The sequence below is a fragment of the Ictalurus furcatus genome, chromosome 12, assembly GCF_023375685.1.
Source record: "Ictalurus furcatus strain D&B chromosome 12, Billie_1.0, whole genome shotgun sequence".
Lineage (NCBI taxonomy): Eukaryota > Metazoa > Chordata > Actinopteri > Siluriformes > Ictaluridae > Ictalurus > Ictalurus furcatus.
Window position 1 is genome coordinate 5,740,873 of NC_071266.1, and position 23,237 is coordinate 5,764,109.

At 39.0% G+C, this 23,237-nt stretch overlaps 1 protein-coding gene across 1 annotated transcript in view; it reads right to left on the reverse strand.

Annotated features, from left to right (window-relative positions):
* LOC128615504 (E3 ubiquitin-protein ligase SMURF2) overlaps window positions 1–23,237 on the reverse strand; it is an 86,550-nt gene that overhangs the window by 34,853 nt on the left and 28,460 nt on the right. Inside the window, exons 2-6 of the mRNA XM_053637660.1 lie at window positions 18,896–18,934; window positions 12,525–12,633; window positions 8,778–8,911; window positions 4,752–4,817; window positions 2,720–2,804 (exon numbers count right to left, since the gene is read on the reverse strand). Of these exons, the coding sequence (XP_053493635.1) occupies window positions 2,720–2,804; window positions 4,752–4,817; window positions 8,778–8,911; window positions 12,525–12,633; window positions 18,896–18,934 (433 nt within the window). The remainder of the gene's footprint in view (window positions 1–2,719; window positions 2,805–4,751; window positions 4,818–8,777; window positions 8,912–12,524; window positions 12,634–18,895; window positions 18,935–23,237) is intronic.

Here is a 23,237-nt window from a genome sequence, read left to right on the forward strand (position 1 = left end):
TGATATCTTCTGTTGTTGTGTGTGTGTGTGTGTGTGTGTGTGTGTGTATCTCATACTAAATTGTTTCAGAAATTCAAACAAAATCTAAAATAAAACAAAGGCAACCTGAGTAAACATAAAATACATTTTTTATGATAAAATGATAATGTTATTCATTGAAGCAAAAAAAAGTTATCGAATACCAACTGGGCCTGTGTGAAAATGTATTTGCCCCCGTTACTAATTCCCCAAATCGGTGAAACTGCATTCATAATGGGGTTCAGCTAGACTAGATGCAACCAGGCCTGATTACTGCAAACCCTGTTGGTTAAGTCTTACTCAGTAACACACTATGCCAAAGTTGAAAGAAATTCCAGGAATGATGAGGAAGGTGATTGAAATACATCACTCTGGGAAGGGTTACAAAGCTATTTCAAAGGCTCTCGGAATCCAAAGAACCACAGTGAGAGCCATTATCTCCAAATGGAAATAAACTCAGCACAGTAGTAGAGCTTCCAAAATTCCTCCAAGAGCACAGCGAGTCACAAAAGACCCAAGGACAACATCAAAGGAACTGCAGGCCTCTCTTGCATCAATAAAGGTCACTGTTCATGAATCCACTATCAGAAAGACACTGGACAAAAATGGCATCCATGGAAGAGTGCCAAGGCAAAAACTAATGCTAACCCTGAAGAACATTAAGGCTCATCTGAATGTTTCCAAAACACATCTTGATGATTCTCAGACCTTTTGTGAGAATGTTCTGTGGACTGATGAGTTGAAAGTGGAACTGTTTGGAAGACAGGGGTCCCGTTATATCTGGCGTAAACCAAACACATTCCACAAAAAGAACATCATACCTACGGTCAAGCATGGTGGTGGAAGTGTGATGGTGTGGGGATGCTTTGCTGCTTCAGGGCCTGGGCAACTTGCAATAATTGAGGGAAGCATGAATTTTGTTTTCTATCAGAAAATCCTAAAGAAGAATGTCCGGTCTTCAGTCCGTAAGTTGAAACTCAAGCGCAACTGGATTATGCAGCAAGACAATGATCCAAAGCATGGGAGTAAGTCCACCTCTGAATGACTCAAAAAAAAAAAAGCAAAATGAAAGTTTTGGAGTGGGCTAGCCAAAGTCCTGACTTGAACCAAAGTGCCTGAAGACCCTCCACTGTGTCTAAACTAAAGCAGTTCTGCAAAGAAGAGTGGGTCAAAATTCCACCACAGCGCTGTGAAAGTCTGATCTCCAGTTATCGGAAGCATTTGGCTGCAGTTATTGCTGCTAAAGGTGGCACAACCAGATTTAAAGTTTAAGGGGGCAATTAGTTTTTCACATGGGTGATAGGTGTTAGATAAATTTTTTACTATTTATTTATTATTAATATTGTGTCTCTCGTCAGGTTGCCTTTGTTTTATGTTGTGTTTCGTTTGAAGATGTACACAAAAACAGAAGAAATCAGGATGGGGAAAATACTTTTTAACAGCACCGTATTTTTTGGGTCATTGTCATGCTGAAAGGTGAAACTGGTTTGGGTTGATTGAGTTGACTTTGGATGTTTTTTGTGAGAAAGGTCTTTCGTCTGGCCTCCCTACAACATATGAGAGATTATTGTAGCATGCAGAGAGTAATCAGTACTTGTCAGATATTCCTGCAGTTCCTTTAATGTTACTGGAGGTCTCTTGTTAGCCTCCCTGGTAAGTTTTTGTCTTCTCCTTTCATAAAATTTTGTAGGGACGTCCCACTCTTGGTGATGTCACTGTGGTGTTCCATGGTACATCTAATGTTTTGGAAATTCTTTTATACCCCTCTCCTGATCGATACCTTTCAACAAGTGAGATACCATGCAAGCTTTTAAGCTCTTTGCGGACCAGGGCTTGAGCATTCGGATGAAACCAAGGTAACGTGAAGAAAATCCTACAGAAACGGCTGTACTTTATTTGAGGTTAATCAGAATAATTGCATTGATGACAGCTGTATGATAATTACTTTTGAACATGAGATTGAATATGAATGGTTCATGCACATCGCCAATTATAAAAGGGTGTCCACACTTATGCAACCAGGCTATTGTTTTGTTCTGTTTTTTTTCCTGTTTTTCTCTAAAATGTTTCTGAATGTTTTTCACTTAATTTTATGCGTTGCAAAAATTCTGACATGATTCATCTTGGTTGAATTTTTTTTTACATCATAAAAACCTGCCATTTTAACAGGGGTGTGTAGACTTGTTATATCCACTGTAGGTGTGATTATCCCAGGCAAGAAAATCAACACATTTCCTGTACTGAGAAATCAATAGAACATTTATTTACATAAAATATTATTATATATAGTATTATATAATGGAAGTCTGAGGCAGTTGTTGGCAAAATACAGATTTTTGTACAATGTACACCATCGATCCATTGCTGGATAAAGCACATGAGACCAGTTATTTTATGTCTCTCTCTTCATATGACCTTTATTATTAGAGTCGTACATTAGCATTCTAAAGTTGTATATTTAACGATTTTTGGACAACTGCTCTAAGACACCCCTTATAACTGTGTTTCAAACTAAAAACATGCTTTCCATTCTCAGTACAGGAAATGTGTCTGAGACAGAGAACAGAGATTAGGTTGAAAAAATATCAGAATAATTTATTTTTTAAGCCGCATCAGCTAGTTTCTTTGCACAAATCCGGTACCGTCAGACATTTTGGAGCTAAATGTGTGCATCAGTGTTTTTTGTTGAAGACATATTTACCCATCCGGTAAGTCGTTGTCAAACAGACGGCTGCAGTCCACCAAGGGGCCTCCCGTTCCTATCCTGTCTGTGGACTGCAAGCTCACTACACACACACACACACACACACACACACACACACACACACACACAAAATATACAGTTGCAAACAAAATTAATCAACCCCCATTGCAAATCAGGTTTATTGTCAAAATTTACAGACTTTCAGCTGTTTGCAACGAACAAATCAAACAAAAGCAATTGAAATAGCTCAACACTACGAATGCTTCAAGTGGTTTCACCAAATTCAACTGAAAATGCAACTTATAATGACTTCTCCAGTCTCAAAATTATTCAACCCCTTCATGGCAAGCATCTTTAGTAATTAGTAGATCATCCTTTTGCTGTTATGACCTGCTGCAAATGAGATGCATAGCCAGACAACAGCTTCCTGAGGAATCTTATCCCATTCCTCATGAGCAATGGCCTCCAGTTCAGTAATATTCTTGGGTTTGCGTGCTGCAACCGCCTTCTTCAAATCCCACCAGAGATTTTCTATGGGGTTCAAGTCAGATGACTGAGATGGCCTTGAATCTTCCAGGACTTCTTCTACAACCAAGCCTTGGTGGAATTTGAGGTATGCTTGGGATCATTGTCCTGTTGGAAGGTCCAATGACACCCAAGCTTCAGCTTCCTCACAGACGGCATGACGTTTTCTCCTAGGATTTCCTGATACTTCAATGAATCCATCTCGCCTTCCACACGCTGCAGGTTTCCAGTGCCAGAGGATGTAAAGCAGCCCCAGAGCATCACCGAGCCTCCACCATGCTTGACCGTGGACAGAGTGTTCTTTCTTCATTCTTCTTCCTCCAGACATACCGCTCATCCACCGCGCTGAAAAGTTCCAGTTTTGTTTTTTTTTTTTCTCCATCGCTCCACAGAACAGAATCCCAAAACTACTGTGGCTTATTTATATGATTTTGAGATTCCTTTTTTTGTGCTTTTGGGTCAGTCGTGGTGTACATCTTGGAGTTTTGGCATGTAAACCTTCTGCGTTTTGTACGCGCCATACTATGTTCACTGAACCCTCAGTGCCTGTTACCACAAAGTCTTGCTGTAGGTCTTTTGCAGTCACTCGAGGGTTTTTCACAACCTGCCTTCTCAGAAATCTGGTTGCAGCCGTTGATAGCTTCCTTTTTCTGCCCCGTCCAGGTATGTCATGTATTTTCTGCCACTAGCCAGTACAGGTATTTCATGTGTTCCAGCTCAAGCACACCTGGTGCAACTAATGAAGCCTTTGATTAGATGCAGCTGGTGTGCTTGATACAACACCCGTTTTGCATATATGTGCTGCTGTGAGGGAATCTATTCAGGGGGTTGAATAATTTTGAGACTGGAGAAGTCATTATAAGTTGCATTTTCAGTTGAATTTGGGGAAACCACTTGAAGCATTCATTGTCTTAAAATATTTCAATTGCTTTTGTTTGATTTGTTCGTTGCAAACAGCTGAAAGTCTGTACATTTTGACAATAAACCTGATTTGCAATGGGGATTAAACAATTTTGATTGCAACTGTAGTCATGCAACACAATCCAGCTATTATTTACTGAATAATTGCATTTATGTATAGGTCTGTACTGCACAACCCCAGTTAAGGAGGTGTGGCCTCTGTGCCAGTCAGTCCCAATAAAGAAGGTGAAGCCTCTTTGCCTGTGTCAGTTGTGGCAAAGGAGGCATGGCCTCTGTGCCGGTCAATCCCAATAAAGAAGGCGTGGCCTCTTTGCCGGTCAGTCCCAATAAAGAAGGTGTGGCCTCTGGGCCTGTCAGTCCCAATAAAGGAGGTGTGGTCTCTGACACTCAGTCCCAGTCAAGGAAGCGTGGCCTCTGTATCTGTCAAAGAGCTGTGGCTTCCTACAAGCCAAAATTAACACTAGATTTTTTTGTATATTGAATGTATTGAGAGTCCTAAAGACAGGATATAGACACCATTAATTAGTACTTGTGTTTGCATTGTGTTTGTGTGTCTGCACGAGTGTGAAGGTGTTCTACCCACCAACTATCTGCCCTCTGATGGCGTCATTATTGTTTGGCCCAAGCTTGTTCAGGTCTAGCTTCTGATCTGTCAATTAAAAGAACAATTCCAATCATCACATTAAGCAAATAATCCAACTAAAGACAACAATATGTTGCTATAACACCAATGAGTGAGTCATCACCCTGATATAGCCTCTAAACTACAAAGCGAATGAGTGACAGGTATATTTTGTGCTGACTGCCAGCTGAACCAGACAACTGATGCCACATCATAATAAACTAAGAAACTAAGGGAGGGTTAAGGACACACAAGATGCATCAGCCGCACAACATTGCGGTTTTCCCTTCCAGATGATACAGACAAGAGTTCCTAGAAAATGGTGCCGCTCTGCAGTCTGTTTTGTGTGTGTGCGCGCCGGTGGAGCCGGTGTGCCGGCGCGAAGAGGATCTGCGGTGAGACGCACTTCCTGACTGAGACTCAGCCTGTGACTCAGAAACACCACACAATGTTGTTGGCAAATTTACACACCACAAATTCACACATTCAAAAACAATCTTCTAGAACAAGTGCTGTCTGATTCTGAGAACTTGTACAAGTGCACAGTTTTATAAAATAGTAGATACAGCCTGTATTTACAAATCTGAGGTAAATCTACTTTATCATATGCATATTTGCATATCCGTAATTTCCCAGACAATTCCACCTTCAGACTGGTTTAACAAGTGAAAAGAAAGATACACAAGCTCACGTGTGCACAACCTCATAAACAGAACTCAGTGTGTGCTTAGTTTAGAGAGGCAATCGACATTTTTTCCCCCATGTTAATACATTGCAGTAAGTCCTAAACCACATCAGCAAGTCTGTGTGACATTAGTAAAAAATCTGGATGTGATCTAAAGTGTGTATTTGTGCAACGGCCTGGAAAACAATCCACAGTGTGAAATTTTGACATTCCCCCCTAAAAAACAACATGCTTCCCGGACCCGAAATGTGTTTCTCTTTTGCACGTATCTCAACCTTAAGAACAGTTCTAGCATTTTAAAATCTCGTAAAAACCCCACAAGTAAAAAGAGAAAAAACAAATTGCATTAATTATGTATTTCTAAGTCCAGGACATGACGATGACATTTTGACAGCTGGGACCTGATTACATACTGAACTGATTAGGCTTATGTCCATTTTGTTACGGTGCGTAGCTATCCAACAACTTGGTCAAAGCGTGACATTCTCTGTGTGAGTTAATCACACTTCGCTACCAAGGTTTTAGACATGTTTAGACAGACTGACTGCTTTTCCCACCAGGTGCGTTAAACTGGTCCTTAACCAACATGATCTTTGCAGGATGACAGTCTGGGCAAGGTTAAAAAGTTAACACAAAAATTCCACATTAATCTGGTGAGATATTATTATGGCTAAGGTAAACGTTATAAGCATGTTATAGACTTAAAATTCCTATTCAAAGGGTTTTCCCAGACCTCCAAACACATATGAAATTTATTTGAAACTAAAGCAAACATCAGACACCAAACATGACTACGTTTGGATTCATGTGAAAATTGTGTACTTGTGATTTTCACTCAACATGTTTAATATTACACTAGGAAATATTGTAAAATCTAAATATCTGGCATTAAGTATTCAGTGGTATGATATTTATAATTGAATGCATGTTTCATTGTCTTTATGAGCTCTATCACACACACACACACACGGAAGGGATAGACCGATACAAAGGCACCAGCAGGCAATGTGCGTGCGTCTGTGTGTGCGCGTGTGTGCGGGTGCGTGTGTGTTAGAGCTCAGCTGGGGCCGCTGAGGAGAGTGTGATTGGGGCAGATGTCTTCCAGGTACCCCACCCTATATGCACACACACCTCCCTAAGGAGATCACTGAGTCAGTCTGTCTGACTGACCCACTAATTACAGCTAGCAACCTGCATGCCCTTTCCCGTCAAAGAAAATCAACATGAATTTCAAACAGTATGTTCGTGACTGATGAGGTTGTACCATAACAAGTACTAGATTAGTTGACTACATAGGCCAATTTCTAACCACCACCCTACGACCTATAGAGCGCTCCTCATAGTTATAGAAAGTGGGCACAGGTACTTGACAGAGTATAGTTAATTATGGATTCTCATTAGTAACCAACTCGTGCTGTTCTACACTGTTTGGTGGAAAAGTACTAACAGTGCAAACATATTCTAAGAAGGTTAGGCTATAAAGTTACTAAAATATTATAACGTCATCAAATACTGGTTTGTTCAAGCAACACTAAGAAGACCAAAATTCAGAGAAAAACAGCTCTAGCTGTTTTAACGACTTCAAATTTAAACATTTTCTGACAGCTCGGTAATGTTGCTCAATATGATCCCATAGATCTTTGGTTAGTTAGTATAAAAACAAAAAAGGCTAAGCAGTCACAAGCCAGACGAATCAGTAGTTTGTAGTAGCAGACGACAAACCAGTTAAACCAGTAGTTTGTAGTAGCAGCGACAAACCAGTTAAACCAGTAATTTGTCATAGCTTATGTTTGGCATCTATACTACCAAGTTGCCTAACAAAAGTATATTGACAACAACTCAATGTGTCCTACTTCTCGCATTGAAATTATACATTTACAAACGCAAACGGAATGCACCATAACAAAGTATAATGCCAAGTTGTTATGAGATACATTTACAAAAACCTGACAGATTGGACATTCTAGGAACAGGGCCGGCACTACCTACAGGCAGAGTAGGCAATTGCCTAGGGCCTCGGGCTTGGAGGCGGGGCCTTCAGAACCGTTATATCACTATACAGTAGTCCACCAATCAATACCGGCAGCAAAAGATTAGGCTCTTTGTCCACTGGATATAAATGGACTGTCACTCACCTGTAGTGACACCAATTTATGTCACCGTTTCAAAGTGTGTACCACCCTCTGAATGTATGAGCAGATAGGGTACGATGAACAAAATGCAAAAATGCAACTTTTCTGCAGCTGACTGACTTTAAGTCAGTGACTTATAATGGTGCAGAAACGAACACATCCATCAGGGGCTGCTAATTGAAAGACTAAACAGGCAGGCAAAGAAAGTGCAGCTCGTGATGCAGGTATGTGCATCATGCATTTTTGAGTGATTGTGATGTATTTCAAAAATAATCTGGGCCTTATTCTGTCGATCATTTCGAGTCATTTTGGGACGGATCATTTGCTGGTTTATTCCGAGTTCAAAAGAGTGTGAGCGCCGTCGACGCGTCGAGACTTTCGGACACGTACAATGGCATTGCGTCGGGAGCTGACTAGCAAAATACTAAAGTAAAAGTAAAGAAGTACTTAAACTCTCTGTATATCTTCTAAATACGGCTGATGTTTACGTTACTGCTTTAACATAACACTTAATTTTAGTTTTCAAATCATAAATACTTGTTGAAAAATAAGCATATAATTTTATGAAGACATTAACTATTCTTTCTGCTTAGTAGTTTGTCTCTTTCACTTCCACTAGCAGTTGATACTATGACTATATTTATAGTCTGTATTGGTTAGGAGGGGGAATTCTGTCCATACCCAGCTAGGAAAAAAAACGATAACGTCACTGATAGTCATTTACTGAAGTGGTGTGCAGGAAGTGTTCATCTGTAATTATTTGTTGGCAGTGTAATGTCTTGTATTTTTTTCCATTTTACTGTATAGAGTAGGCAAAACTTTTCGCTATCCCAAATATTTGGTGGGTGCGTTACTGTAAATAAATTACTGCAAAAAAAAATAAATAAAAAAAATAAATTCCTAGGTGCATTAAACTTTTTAGTCAGTGTGGCTTTATGAGTAACTTCTAATTAAATTATAATAAACTGACTTTAAAAAAAAAAAAAAAAAAGTTTAATCAAGTTAACATTTTAAAGTAATGGGAAAAAGCATGTTGTCATAGGAGGGGTGCGAAGGGCCTCCAACATAAATTTTGCCTAGGGCCTCCAAATGTCTAGGAAACAAAATTGATGTTAACTATAGCATTCAGGAAATGTTCTGCTAAATTAAAATTGCTAGCTGATGCCTTACAGCCAGTGTCTTTGAGGCGGTTGATGACATTGGAGAGGAGACGCACACAGCCCAGAAACCCTGCTCCCTGCTTCTTGTGAATCTTCTTATGGTTCCATACGCTGATGGTGATTGAGTCCAGCTTCCCAATATAACTGTTGAAAGAGGAACAAAAGAAACCGATGATGCACCGTGGTAGCAAATGGTGAAACTTGGGATTACGTAACAACACTTAACCAAGCAATATTTCACCCTGATAAAATGCTCAACGTCAAGTCTAAAAATGTGTTTCCTATTGTTTCTAACAACAAAAACCCAACACCCACAAAGGCACCAGTAAACGGACTGCATCAGTGATTACAAATTGGCAAAGTCTTTTAACTGTTATTTAATATAGTCATTTGTCAGTGATTAAAGGAATAGTTAAGGTGAAGCTGTCATTTAAATTTTCCCCTTATCCCAAGTGTGTGTACATGTATAGTGCTCAAAACATTTACCTTTGTATTTGTAGAACTTTGTACAATTCGTAAAATTAAAATGACATTGAAAATCAATCTTTTTTTTTTTTTTAAAAAAAAAAAAAACATTTTAAAAAATATTTTCAGCTAAATACTTGTCCAATCAACAGTAGTCAGGTACACTGTAAAATTGTGCTCACTTTTAGATTTTAGATTACAGTATGTCGTACTAACTGGAAAAGAATACAGGTGAAATAGACATCCATTAGTTGTTAGCCTTGTACCGCCAAAACAAAACTAAAGAAGCAAGTGTCAGACCCCAAACAGGTCTCGGTTCATTGATGACAAAAAGTCGAAGTTTCTTGAAGTTGTTGCTGTGTTTTTCTAGCTGAGTCATTATTATCCATGCAGCTATGATTAAGAGTCTCCAAGCTTGGTGATTTCCCATAAATCACCAGGGAAAATAACAGTAAACATTAAAATGCAATATTTAGGTCTCGGACACATGTATACACACACACACACACACACACACACACACACACACACACACGCACTCGGTTAACCATTTTTGTGAATGCTAATAGCTATTTTAGGTACTTTTATTTCTTTAACAAAATAATGCTGTGTCTGTAAGTAACTAATCTCAGTGATCCAAACAGCTGACCCTAACCCTAACTTTATCCTCAGTAACCCTGACCTAACCTAAATATCTCCAGCCCTAACCTTGAGTAACTCCAACCTTAACCTCATTAACTCCAAAGTTTACCTCAGTAACTTCAACATTAACCTCAGTAACTCCAACCTTTCTCCTAGCAGCCCTACATCAGGAATTCTAAGCTTTACCTCAGTAACTCAAACCCTTTACCTCAGTAACTCCAAACTGTCCCATAGTATCCTTAACCTCAGTAACTCCAACCTTTCCCATAGTAATCTTTACCTCAGTAACCTCCGTAACCCCAACCGTTCTCCTAGCAGCCCTACATCAGGAATTCTAAGCTTTACCTCAGTAACTCAAACCCTTTACCTCAATAACTATACCATTTACTCATTAACGGCACCCTTGACCTCAGAAACTGTACCTTTTACCTCAGTAACGCCAACCTTTACCTCTGTAACTACACCCTTTACATCAATACTCTTACCTCAGTAACCCCAACTTTAACCCTAAAAGGCACTTTTCATGATGTGGACCACAAATGTCACCTTGTCAAAATCTTCATGTTATGGGGACAACGAAATACAGTCACTTTCTCTGTCCAACATAAATACACTCAAACATACCTCAGACACACACACACACAGAGACACTCCCAGAGACAGAAACACACAAACACGTATATTGCTATACTTGCAGTGGCCACACATTCTTCTAAGCCCTGTAAATAAATGCATGTAATATTGAGGTCTTTTTGAGCTCTCTGAACACATAAGTCACATATGTCTACACCAAATTGCTTCCCCTGGGCTTTATATGCTTTTCACTGTGGTTTTAAGAGCAGCTTGAGGCTGATATCACCTGACCATTCAGCCTGAAAAGACAGAAGACGCCACAGCATGCCTGAGAGAAAACACACACACAGATGGGACTACATGGTGCAGACTCCCTTTTTCTCTGGGGTACTGCACCCACCTGTTCTTAGTGCAAGGGTGTGGGGGATTGTGGTGCATTACTGGAGCCACTAGGTGGATTAGGAATGGGGTGCCATAGGCTCCATTAAACGTCTGAATCATGGACGCACACACACACTATCAGGACATGAGACTTTTTACTGACACATGCCTAATAATGAAACAGTCTGTTCATGCTGTAGTATGTCAGGCAGTGTTTATGTATTCATGTTGTAGTATGTCAGGTTGTAATCAGGCTGTAGAACCTCATGCTGCTTTCATGAGTCTGTTTTTGTGGTTTTGTGCTGTAGCAGATAATATTATATTCATGCCTTCTTTCTGTAGCATGTGATGCTATGTTCACGTATTCAACCAGGAGCACATCATGCTCCGTTCATGATACATCAGGTTTATGTATCTCACATCATTTATGCTTTCAAGATGTTAGATAAATTCATGCTATAGTTAGTCATGCTTTATGCATGTGTTCATGCTATATCAGCCAGAACATATATTTGTTTCTCTGTTTTTTTTTGTTGAGATAATCCCATGTTAAAAAACACACCGCCTAAAACACTCAATATGTTCTCAATAGAGAATTAGAGAGAAAAAGCCAGCACATAGTTTCTCTTGCTGGAATGAACTTTGCTGCCAGCAGGGCCTTTGGGTCCTCCCAGGAATTCCCTAAAAACATGGCTGAGTTCGAAATTCAAGAGTGTTCAGAAGACACGCTCGATAAACATGGGCTCTGAACAGCAACAGCTGCTGAAACGTTCACTGTTCGATTCTGCATTACGGTTTGATTTCCTGCTATATACACGTCTTCATAAAGGAATGTTTCTTAACCGCAAATATATGAACTGCCAACACATTAGCTAGGCTGATCAAGGAAACATTTCCTGAAATAAAATGTATTCACGCAACCACGTAGTGAAGATAAATTGTGTTTTGGCGGTTTTAAGGCTTCCGTTCAATCAATTATCGGTAGTTGTCATGTGGCAATAAGTAAGGAATAAGCACATAGACCCCTGTCCTGAAGACTTAGCAGAAACCTTATTCCATAAACCTTATTGCTTATTCCTTAATGCAACACGAAAACTACCGATAACTGATCAAACAGAAGCATTAAAACACAATATATCATCACAACGTAGTTGCGTGAATATTTTTTATTTCAGGAAATGCTGTTTTAAAGTTCTGACACTGGAGACTCCTTCCATAAATGCTATCTAATCAACACCCTGAGTTGCCATTTTTATCATGTACAAAAACCTAGCTCTAGCCTATTTTTCCCCTATTCACAACACCCCAACCCCATTCTACCCCAAAAAAGGACACTATAAGACCTGACATACTTGTAGCAGTGTCACACAGACTACCACGCCAGGGTCTCTAATCTGAAGTGCCCACCACCCAAGTAATATCTGCCCAGTTGTGGTCCCATGATGGTCCCTTTACAATGTAGAGCGGATCTGACAACCTGTACATAATAAACAGATGGACTACACTCAATGCTATACCTATATCTATATGGCAGCGGGACCTGATAAAAAGGCCAATGATTGTAGGTATACATAACAAACTCCGTGTAGTTCTAAAGCCAATAAGAAAGCCAAGATGACTCGGTCCTCAACTAACCCTCATTCTAAACTTGAACATTTCTGAGGATAGGAAGAGAGCAGATATGTGGCTGACTTACAGGTCATAGTGCTGGTTCCACTTTGGGTCCAGTGTGTTCCTGACTGTGTCTGTCGAGTGGCACTGACCAGAACCATCCACCACCACTTTAGCAAAGGGGTCTGGAAGTCCTAATGGCATAAAAAAAGAAAATCATACACACAAAATTGTCATGTATACTCACAGTTTATAGTAGTTGTGACAGGAAAGGTAAGACAGTCTGGAAGCAGCTCGAGGGAAGAAGCTGTTCCTCATCATTGTTGGTGTGTTTTCCCGAACGCCACCTGGTCAGGATCAGCACTTCTTCGGGTTCATGCTTGTTGTCTGAGATTAAGCTGAGGTTGGTGGTATTATCTGCAAATTTAATGACTGTGCTTGTGTTGTAGATGGGTCACTGAGGTCACTGAGGTCATAGTTTAGGGTGAAGTGTATTTGCACACAGCACTGGGCCTTTTTCTTGTTGCTTCATCTGCGCACCCTCTGCATCACTTTCCACTTTAGAGTTGGTTCTGTCTATAACAAGGTTTACAAATGAACCTTTTAATGAAGAAAGTTTTCAAATACTGATTTCAGTTGTTACTTAGCAGGGTTAACAAACAGCAGATGTGTCAATTTAATCAGCTTTTAGTTCTCCAAGAGTACTGTCAGTATGGGAAACCCTCTGCCAAACATAATTTCTTTTGTTGTCATCTTTACAACCGTGCAGAAGAGAGTCACACCTTAAAGAACCCAGATGCTGCTATAAATAACTCTTTATGCATGAGTTATTGAGAGGACATACAGAACTAACATTTGTAGCTAGACAACAGCATATTCTGCTACACAGCTGCTGCCACTTGTTATCGGCATAAAGTTCGCCCCACCATGAGTCAGGGTTTCGCCACTCACTCTTCCACAATATGCATTAATTGTTAGCTATATTAACCTGTAGGTCCAGATATGTAAGGGATAATCCACAGCTAGGTGCGTATTGCACAACGCGGTGGTTGGCTCTGTGGAGTACACTAAAATCGTCGAATGCACCCCTAGGCATGGATTATCTTGCTTATACCATGGTCACTTGGCAGCATTGACAATTAAAGCAGTCATTGATGTTTTCAGTGCAAATTTTAAAATAATGTTTCGTTTTTTGTAAGTTATTTTATATACAGGTCGTTAAATCTAGAATTCTGTCTGCTCTAAATCATACACAGAGGATAGTTGAATTAAGCTGTGAGCTTAATTACTGTATGTTACTATGGTTACTATTGTTTATAGGCAGCGCATTAATTTAGAACTGTGATTAAACTGACTGGAACGACCTGTGCATTATACGGTTTTAACACACACCTTCCAGCCAATCAGAATCAAGTATTTCAGACAGACCATGGTATACATATATTTATTTGTTTGTTTGTATATAAGCTCATCTTGGTTGATCGATTATATGAGGGATATACTGCAAAAAAGTATATCTTAGCAAGTTAAAAAAAAAAAATTCATAAAAGGCAAATAAAATGTACCATTTCTGATTATGAGGAACAATTAAACAATAATAAACAATGTTTGTTAGTCTATTTCTACAGTGGCTTTTTCTCTCTACACACCCCTGTTAAAATGGCAGGTTTCTGTGATGTAAAAAAAAAAAATGAAATTAAGTTCAAGCTTGTCAGAACCTTTTTCACCTTTATTGTGAAATTGCAACGTATAAATATCAAGATACAAAGCAGGTACGGGATCTCGTTGTTGAAAAATATCAATCAGGAGAGGGTTACAAAAAATTTCCAAGGCAGTGGATATACCATGGAACACTGTAAAGACAAATCAACAAGTGAAGAAAATATGGCACGACAGTGACACTACTAAGAACAGGACGTTCCTTAAAAATTGATGAGAAGATCAGGAGAAAACTAGTCAGGGAGTCTGCTAAGACGCCTACAGCGTTCAAATAATTGCAGCAATTTCTGGCAAGTACTAGTTGCTCCCTACATGTGACAAAAACCTCCAGAATTCTTCATATCTCTGGGCTATGGGGTAGGGTGGCAAGACGGAAACCTTTTTTAAACAAAATTTTTTTTTATTATAAATAAATAAATAAATAAATAAATTTAAAAATCCCCAAACCATGTGGAATAATGTGTTCGGGTCCAAGTCCAAAGTTGAACTTTATGGCCATAATACTAAAAGCTATGTTTGTCACAAAAAAATCTCTAAAATAACACCATTCCCATGGGGAAGCATGGTGATGGCAGCATCATACTTTGGGGCTGTTTTTCTTCAGCTGGATCTGGGGCTTTAATCGGGGTGGAGAGAATAATGAATAGCTCCAAATACCAGTCAATTTTGGCGCAAGACCTTAAGGCTTCTGCTAAAACACTAAAAACGAAGAGAAATTTCACCTTTCGGCATGACAACGACCCAAAGCAAAGCTCCAGATCAACAAAGGAATGGCTTCACCAAAACAAGTCCAAGGTTTTGGAAAATGCCCAGCTAGAGTCCAGACCTAAACCCAATCAAATATCTGTGGGTTGACCTGAAGACAGGAGTGCACCGGAGATGTGCATAGGAGATGCCCAGCTAATGTGACCGACTTAGAGTGTTTTTGCAAAAAATATTACTAAATCAAGATGTGACAAACTGATTGACTCTTACCCAAAAAGATTGAATGCTGTGATAAAATCTAAAGATGCTTCAACTAAGTATTAGCTTAGGGGTGTGCACACTTATGCAACCAGGTTATTGTACACACCTACCCCCCCCCTAAAAAAAAAAAAAGATTCCTATTGTTTAATTAATAGGTTGAAATTTCACAGTAAAGGCACAAAAAAAAGCTTATGACATGATTTATCTTGGTTTAATTTTTTTTTTACATCACAAAAATCTGACATTTTAACAAGAGTTTGTAGACTATTTATATCCACTGTATACATTTGACTAATTTCAAGCTTGATATTGCCTTATCCTATTTAAGGAGTAAAGCATGACAGGGTGGTGTGATGTGTCCCGACGAGAAGCAGATTTAACTCTTACAACCCCAACAGCACGACTGTTTTAATCACCTTATAATCACAGCAACGAATGCATTTTTTAATTCGTTAACAAACAACACATTGTGCTTTTTAACCACTTATAGTTACAATTAATATTATGGAATGTTCACAAGACAAATGTTTTCCTGTTAACACTTACATTCTAGCAGCTATAAACAGTTGTTCCCTCACCAGTCTCTCTTTCTCTTGAAGTTAAATGGGGAAAAAAATGGAAATTACTCTGTCCTCATGACTCTCCAATGCCAGAAAACTTTACAAAGACAGCTTTCACATATGGTTAAACAAAATAAAATGCAATAAAATAAAAAAAAATGTCTTCTTACAAAAGCCCTCACCATATCAAACATTTTCTTTGTTAAATAATCCGTTTTCTTAATCTGCTTATTATTACAATTACCCGTGTAGGTACTATAGAAACGATCAAGTATTAGAATGAGTGCATTAACATAAACATCTGAATTACAGCCAGAACTGCTCTTCTAGCTCGAACGGAAAACAATAGAAGCTTTAAATATGTATTTGCTAATCGACCGCACTTGCGGTAAGCACTGGTAATACATTCTTTAAATAGTTGCACCAGCTCTAGATGTAAAAGCAGGTAATAAAACGTAGGTAAATATAGGTAATAACTGATTACGTAGAAGCTGACGTGCAGTTAAAACTATTACCGAGAACTCCATCCACATTCCACAGATTCTTTGTGACTCATAAGTGAGAACTCCCTCACTGAGAAACTAAAGTAATGAGCATATCTTTCACGGTGTATGTTTAAGTGTGGTTTACCTCAGGCTATGAGACTAGAAGCATGCGCATCTTGGTACAGGTCAGACCTATTTAGTCACATTTACCTGGATGCCATGTTAGGTGGGCGTATAAATTAACGGTCAAACACAGCCCAAATTTGCTAGTGATTCCGGCAGAAACGGGGGAAGTCTTTTCAGAAATTTAGGAAGAAGGAAGCATTCAGCAAGAATTCAAAAATGTTCCTGTTAGCCGAAATGTAGACGTTTAATCAAAACAAAGATGCTTTTTTTAAGTTTTGCCCTCAAGCTGTGGAGGCTTATGTAGTTAACAAAATGTCTCGGTCGGTGTCCAGTTCTTCAGTAATGTCACAGACTCATGACACACTGTAAATCTTTAAACGAACAAGGCTTCTCCAAGTATTTGTAACATTAAGGTAACAAACGTTGTTCTTCCACACAAGGGATTACAGGGTGAATTCACAAACCAGGACCAGAATTGTACTGGAAAGCTGTATATTATTGCAGATAACATAGTTCCTCTTCACAAGCTTAAATATGTAAATAGACTATGTCTGATATGTGATATGAGGCATCTTCAGAATATAACTTGAAGCAAGTACTCTAAGGTTAAAAGTTTGGGGACACCAGACCAACGCACCCATCACAGTATGTGGGTCTTCCTCTGTTTGTGAATCCTTTTGAATTTTCTATATATTTGCATAAATATGACCGAAAACATCATCAGATTTTCACACAAGTCCTAAAAGTAGATAAAGAGAACCCAGTTAAGTAAACAATACAAAATTATTACACTTGGTCATATATTTGTTGGAGAAAATGATCCAATATTACATATATGTGAGTGCCAAAAGTATGTGCCTCTAGGATTAGCAGTTAATTTGAAGGTGAAATTAGAGTCAGGTGTTTTCAATCAATGGGATTAAAATCAGGTGTGAGTGAGAACCCGGTTTTATTTCAAGAACAGGGATCTATCAAAGCCTGATCTTCACGACACATGTTTGTGGAAGTGTATCATGGCACAAACAGTGGAGATTTCTGAGGAACTCGGAAAGAGTTGTTGATGGTGAATCAGACTGGAAAAGGTTATAAAACCATCTCCAAAGAGACTGGACTCCACCAATCCACAGTCAGACAGACTGTCTATAAATGGAGGGAATTCAAGACCATTATTACCCTCCTCAGGAGTGATCATCAACAAAGATCACTCCAAGAGTAAGATGTGTAATAGTCCGTGAGGTCACAAAGGAACCCAGGGTAACTTCTAAGCAACTAAAGGTCTCTCTCACATTGGCTAATGTTCATGAGTCCACCATCAGGAGAACACTGAACAACAATGGTGTGCATGGCAGGGTTGCAAGGAGAAAGCCACTGCTCTCCAAAAATAACATTGCTGTCCATCTACAGTTTGCGGACAATCACGTGGAAAAGGCTATTGGAAAAAATATTTTCTGGACGGATGAGACCAAAATAGAACTTTTTGGTTTAAATGAGAAGTGTTATGTTTGGAGAAAAGAAAACACTGCATTCCAGCATAAGAACCTTATCACATCCGTGAAATATGGTGGTGGTGCTATCATGGTTTGGGCCCGTTTTGCTGCATCTGGGCGAGGACGACGTGCCATCGTTGATGGAACAGTGAATTCTGGAGTAAACCAGTGTATTCTAAAAGATAATGTCTGGACATCTGTCATGCAGCAAGACAACGACCCTAAGCACACAAATAGTTCTACCAAAGAATGATAACAGAAGAATAAAGTCATGACTCATGAATAAGATGAACTGATTAAACAAGTGAAACATAGTTTGGCTTCTGCATGGATGGAATGAAAGCCACATGGCCCATTGTGGATACGATTGAAGACCCCTGAAAGACTTGGGTATGTACTTGTAGAAAACTAAAAAGATACAAACCTTGGACAGCCTTAAGCAGAGCTATACAATAATGCGTGCTCACCACTTCAGATCAGTGTCTATCATGCAAATGTCAGCAGACCTTTAATTACCATTATACCACAGCGCTGTTGAATTATGAAGCCTGACTGGTTAGAAGGTGTTGATAAATTTTCTATAAAAGCAGTTCCGATAGTAGTTTGGAATTCACATTAAAGGTTTATAATTAAATGCGCTCATTCTAACATGCCATCATTTCTATAATTTAAAACTTGTATTTGTACAAATAAAACTTGGGACTGTTGGAAAATTGTTGTGGGATAAGTGGAATAAAACATGTCAGGATTTGCTGAAAAAAAAAAAAATCTTCAGGGTGGTATCAGTAACTCTTTCTTATTATGTTCTATTTTCCTAGAACAGTACATTTCATCAGGTTTTATTCCTTACGAATATTATTTATTTATTTAATAATGATTAAAAAAAAAAACGCGATCAAATCAGAACCCTTTAGCACAGTGATGATCATGAGTCATGAGGTCTCTCCCTCAGTGTACCTCGGTGTTCATGCTGTTGAAATAGTCGTGGCCTCTGTGCATGATGTCTGTAAGATCGCTTTGAGACGACTTATTTTTAAAATCTGCTATAAGAAAGTATCTGTTCCTTATGACTGTAGACTAAATGACAGCAGAATCTTCAAACTGGTTACTTACTGAAGAAGTCCTTCTTTGACAGGTTCTTTGCACAGAGAACTGAAACGGAGAAAAAAAAAAAAGATGCAGCTAATATTAGTTACTGCAATATTGGACTCTACAATAATAATAATAATAAAAAAACAACAATATGGCATAATAAACATTTCATGTGCAGAAAAAGAACTGTAGTAAACAACAGAGGTCACAACACCACAACCATGTAGGTCACACAGGAAGTACTCAAGCAGTCGGTGTGTAATGGTGTTCTGAACCTGCTAGGGTGAATTATTTGGACCTATTACAGTGCACTGTGGGATTCTGTAAGTGGGCTGGAAACTATCCATTATGCTTTTAGACAGGACTACAAAATGACACATGAAAACACTTAGTGCAAATGTTCTTCAGCTGGTTTTTATATTCCTTTGGGGTTTTTTTTTTTTTTTACACCATGTTACTCCAGGTTCCGTGTTACGAATGCCTGTTTGCTCTGTTGATGGCTTGTTTACAGGAAAGTTTGTCATAAAAACAGCCACCGGGTCCCTTCGCAAATCTATCAACTTGACAGGACGAAACGTTAGAGTTAGATCCACAGGCACACATCTCGTGTATGTCTAAAACCACACCCGATTCATGTTTCAAACACAGTGTAGAATATCCAGAGCACTCATAAAATACTCGTAAGGTTTATCAATAGGTATGATATAGTGATTACGGAACACCCACAATGCACAGTGCTGTTCAACGGTTGTGTGCAGCCTTTGGGGCACAACCATAGTGGACCAATGGCAAGGTATTTGTGACAGTGTTTATGAGTAAAATCAGGTACAAATGTGGCATACTAAATCCTGTCGTTGAGTTCTGTTCCCTATTGTAGTGTGCTACATAGTGCATATGATTATCAAGTACAGGACAAAGGAATTATTTTGGGCAGAGCTGAAAGAGGATCAACTGATACTTCCAGAACTCTGATTGGCTGTTAATTTCTCAAAATGTTTAGAATTTCTATTTTTTTTAAAAAACAACAACAAACCAACAACAGATCTATCCATTTATAATCCTTTTTTTTTTTTTTTTTTTTTTTAAATTGAACAGCATTCTAATGGATCTTGTGAACACAGGACACACCCACCATTCATGTGGTTCAAGTTCAAGTGACACCACTGTTGCTAGTCAACTGGAAAACATGAACGCAAGAGCTTAAGCTTGCTAATTACTTAAGCTAATGATTTATCTAGCTAGTAGATAGCTGTTAAATCTGTGCTATGGAGAATGACAGCAGAATCAAGACAAAACCCGAGGAAAGTTAATATTTGTTAAATTACTAAGAAAATATTCGGTATAAAAGTAAACCTACACTGTAAATATACTTCGCATAGGTGGCAAACCTAACTCTCTGTGAACTTTGCCAGGAACTCTGAGCTATCAGTTAATGGTGACTGTAGAAGTCACAAATACCACCAGAGTATGTGTACCATTAAAGGTGAACACGACCCTATTTGAACAAAGCTACATTTTTATCTCTTGCCAATTTTACAAATCTATTTTTAAGAATGCAAGCACTTTAAAAAAAAAAAAAAAAAAACAACCCAAAAAACATGCTCTGCTGAAAAAAGAACTTAGTAGTTAGGTATGAAATATCTGTATTAAAAACAGATTTAAAAATGTATTATTTCGAAATGAATGTTTGTCGTCATGTCAATGTACGAGACATTTATTTTCCAAGACTGCTACTGCTAAAGTCTAATTTAAGGTTTGTCCTGTTAATGTTGCTGTATTCTCTTCTGAGATGACACCTTTGCTCCGGTCCATATGTCAGTACATCAGTGTTACAAACGTCTCTTTATAAAACTAATTTATTTTGCTGAAATCCACCACTATAATAAATCCAATAATACATAACTGCTGGAATAGCAGGCCAATGGTAAATGCACTAAATAATAAGCTAATTATACTATAATGCAGAAAAGATAATATATTAGATAGGTCACTTATAAGTATGAGGTTGCAGCACCTGTGGAGCGGTGGAGTCCGTGCAAAACATGGTAACATGAACCTTCCGGAGCAGTGACCTCTTGACCTCTTAAAGAATGTGAGTGACGGGACAAACGCGTTGAGTGCTAAACACCTCAATATCCCTGCTCAGAGCAGACGCCTGCATTTGCACAGTCCCATTGCTATGACGCTGTGCCACACCCCTCCCACTACCATATCCATTACATGGCCGCTCTAACATAACGCTGATACTGCAGGCCTGAGAACATTGATAAGCAAAGATCCCTCTGGGTGTTTGCCAGGAACCTGTACCTTTCAAAGGCCATAGGAGGGGGGAAAAAAAAAAAAAAAAAATTATACAGGTTTCAACTGCTATCATGACCCAGTGACCCAGACTTGCCATGAGGTAAAAGAGAAAGCCAACACCACTGGAAGAGTCTCATGTGGAGTGGAGCAGCACTAACATGGTGAGAAATTCCACAGAAGGGAGGCTGTTGATGGCTGCAGTTGCTCGTTTTCATCAAGAATGTGTAATGTAGGACACAGAGCTGGTCTGAAAATGGCTCCCTAGTTAAGATACATGGCATTCCAGTCTTCAAATGGTGCAAATTGCCCCTAAAGGTCATCAATGTTTTATACAATGTGTATCACATGCTTCTGATATTACAGAAATATTTATTTCTGTTAATCCTTTAATTACATTAATACTTTGCCTGGCTATTTTCTTAAAGCCTCGTGCCGTTCAGAGCAACCACGTTCCTTCGAAATCGCTCGATTTTTGCTTTACCCGAACAAAAATAAATAAATAAATACATACATAATAAAATAATAATAATAATAATAATAATAATTAATGAGACAAAAAAGTCAGGTGTGACTTAAGGCCTTCTTTAAATATGTTAAACCACCAGATGTGTCTTTACTTTACGTAGACACTCTGGTATAGAGTTCACTCAACATGTCTGTGTGTTTACAGAAACAACCTATGGAATATTAAAGTACCGTTTATGCTATACGCACTCCTAGCAATGAATGTTCATGATTGGATGCGTAATGGCATATGGGGAAGCCTTCAAAATTTGGAACCTAAAGACAGGTGTCAAACTACAGGGGGGAAAAAAACAAACATTAAAGTGTCTAAGTAAGTTGCCATGCCACCATGAACCACTTCTATGCATATTTGACAGATTACACAAGGTTCTGGAACTGTACTGGAGCACAGAACACCATTTCTCCCCAAAAGATATTCCCTCAATTGTTGTTTTGATTATGGTAGTGTAGAGCACTGTCTAACACATTAGTCCAATATCTACCACAGGTGTTCAGCTGGGTTGTGATCTGGTGACTGTGAAGCCATATCATATGATTTACATTATTTTCATACTCATCAAACCATTCAGTGAGCACTTGTGCCCTGTGGTGGGGGCGGAGTTATCCTGGAAGAGACCACTTCAATCAGGATAGAATGTCATCATAGGTTAAATGTGATCAAGAGTGACCTTCTTTCTAACTGGAGATGAGGGCCCAAGCCATGCCAGCAAAAACTCCCACAGCATGAGTCACACCAGGTTTTCCTTTGTATACATCAATGTGTGCTTTTCTACCTGTTTCCCATAAACCCAAAAGTTTATTTATTTATTTAGATTTTTCACAGACATACAAATATATACTCACCACCCACTTTAATAGGAGCACATGTAAACCTGCTCATTTATGCAGTTATCCAATCAGCCAATCATGTCACAGCAGTAAAATGCATAAAATTATGCAGCTACAGATCAAGAGCTAAAGTTAATGTTCACGTCAAAAATCAGAACAGGGGAAAAAATGTGATCTCTCTGACTGTAATCAACTTGCACACACACACGAACATTTTAAACAAATGGCAGAACACTGCCTTCAATTAAGCTGTACAGCATTCGTATCCATGATTATATGCCTCTAAACAAAGGAGTACGGCCACAAATCAAGCCAGCTACTGGCAGGTCGTAAAAAGCCAGGCCAACTGGAGTGAAATTGTGGACTGGAAACTGCAGCAAATACCACAGGGCCCACAACAGTGTTGCACCAGAAGGCTTTTTGCTAAACAGGACCATGGGGTCCATAGCTATGTCAGGAGGCCCAGTGCAGCGATGGGCCATGAGCCTTACAATGTAACTGTATCAAGAAGCCCAATGTGAGTCCATGAGATCATGATGGGACTGTGCTAGGAGGCCCAATGCAGAGATGGTATATAAAGCTTACAGTGGAGCTGTACCAAGAGGCCCAATGCAAAGCTGGACTGCTGGTTCCATAATGTGATTGTGCAAGGAAGCCCAATGTACAGGTTGAGCATGAGGCCTACAGTGGTGCTGCAACAAGAGAGCCA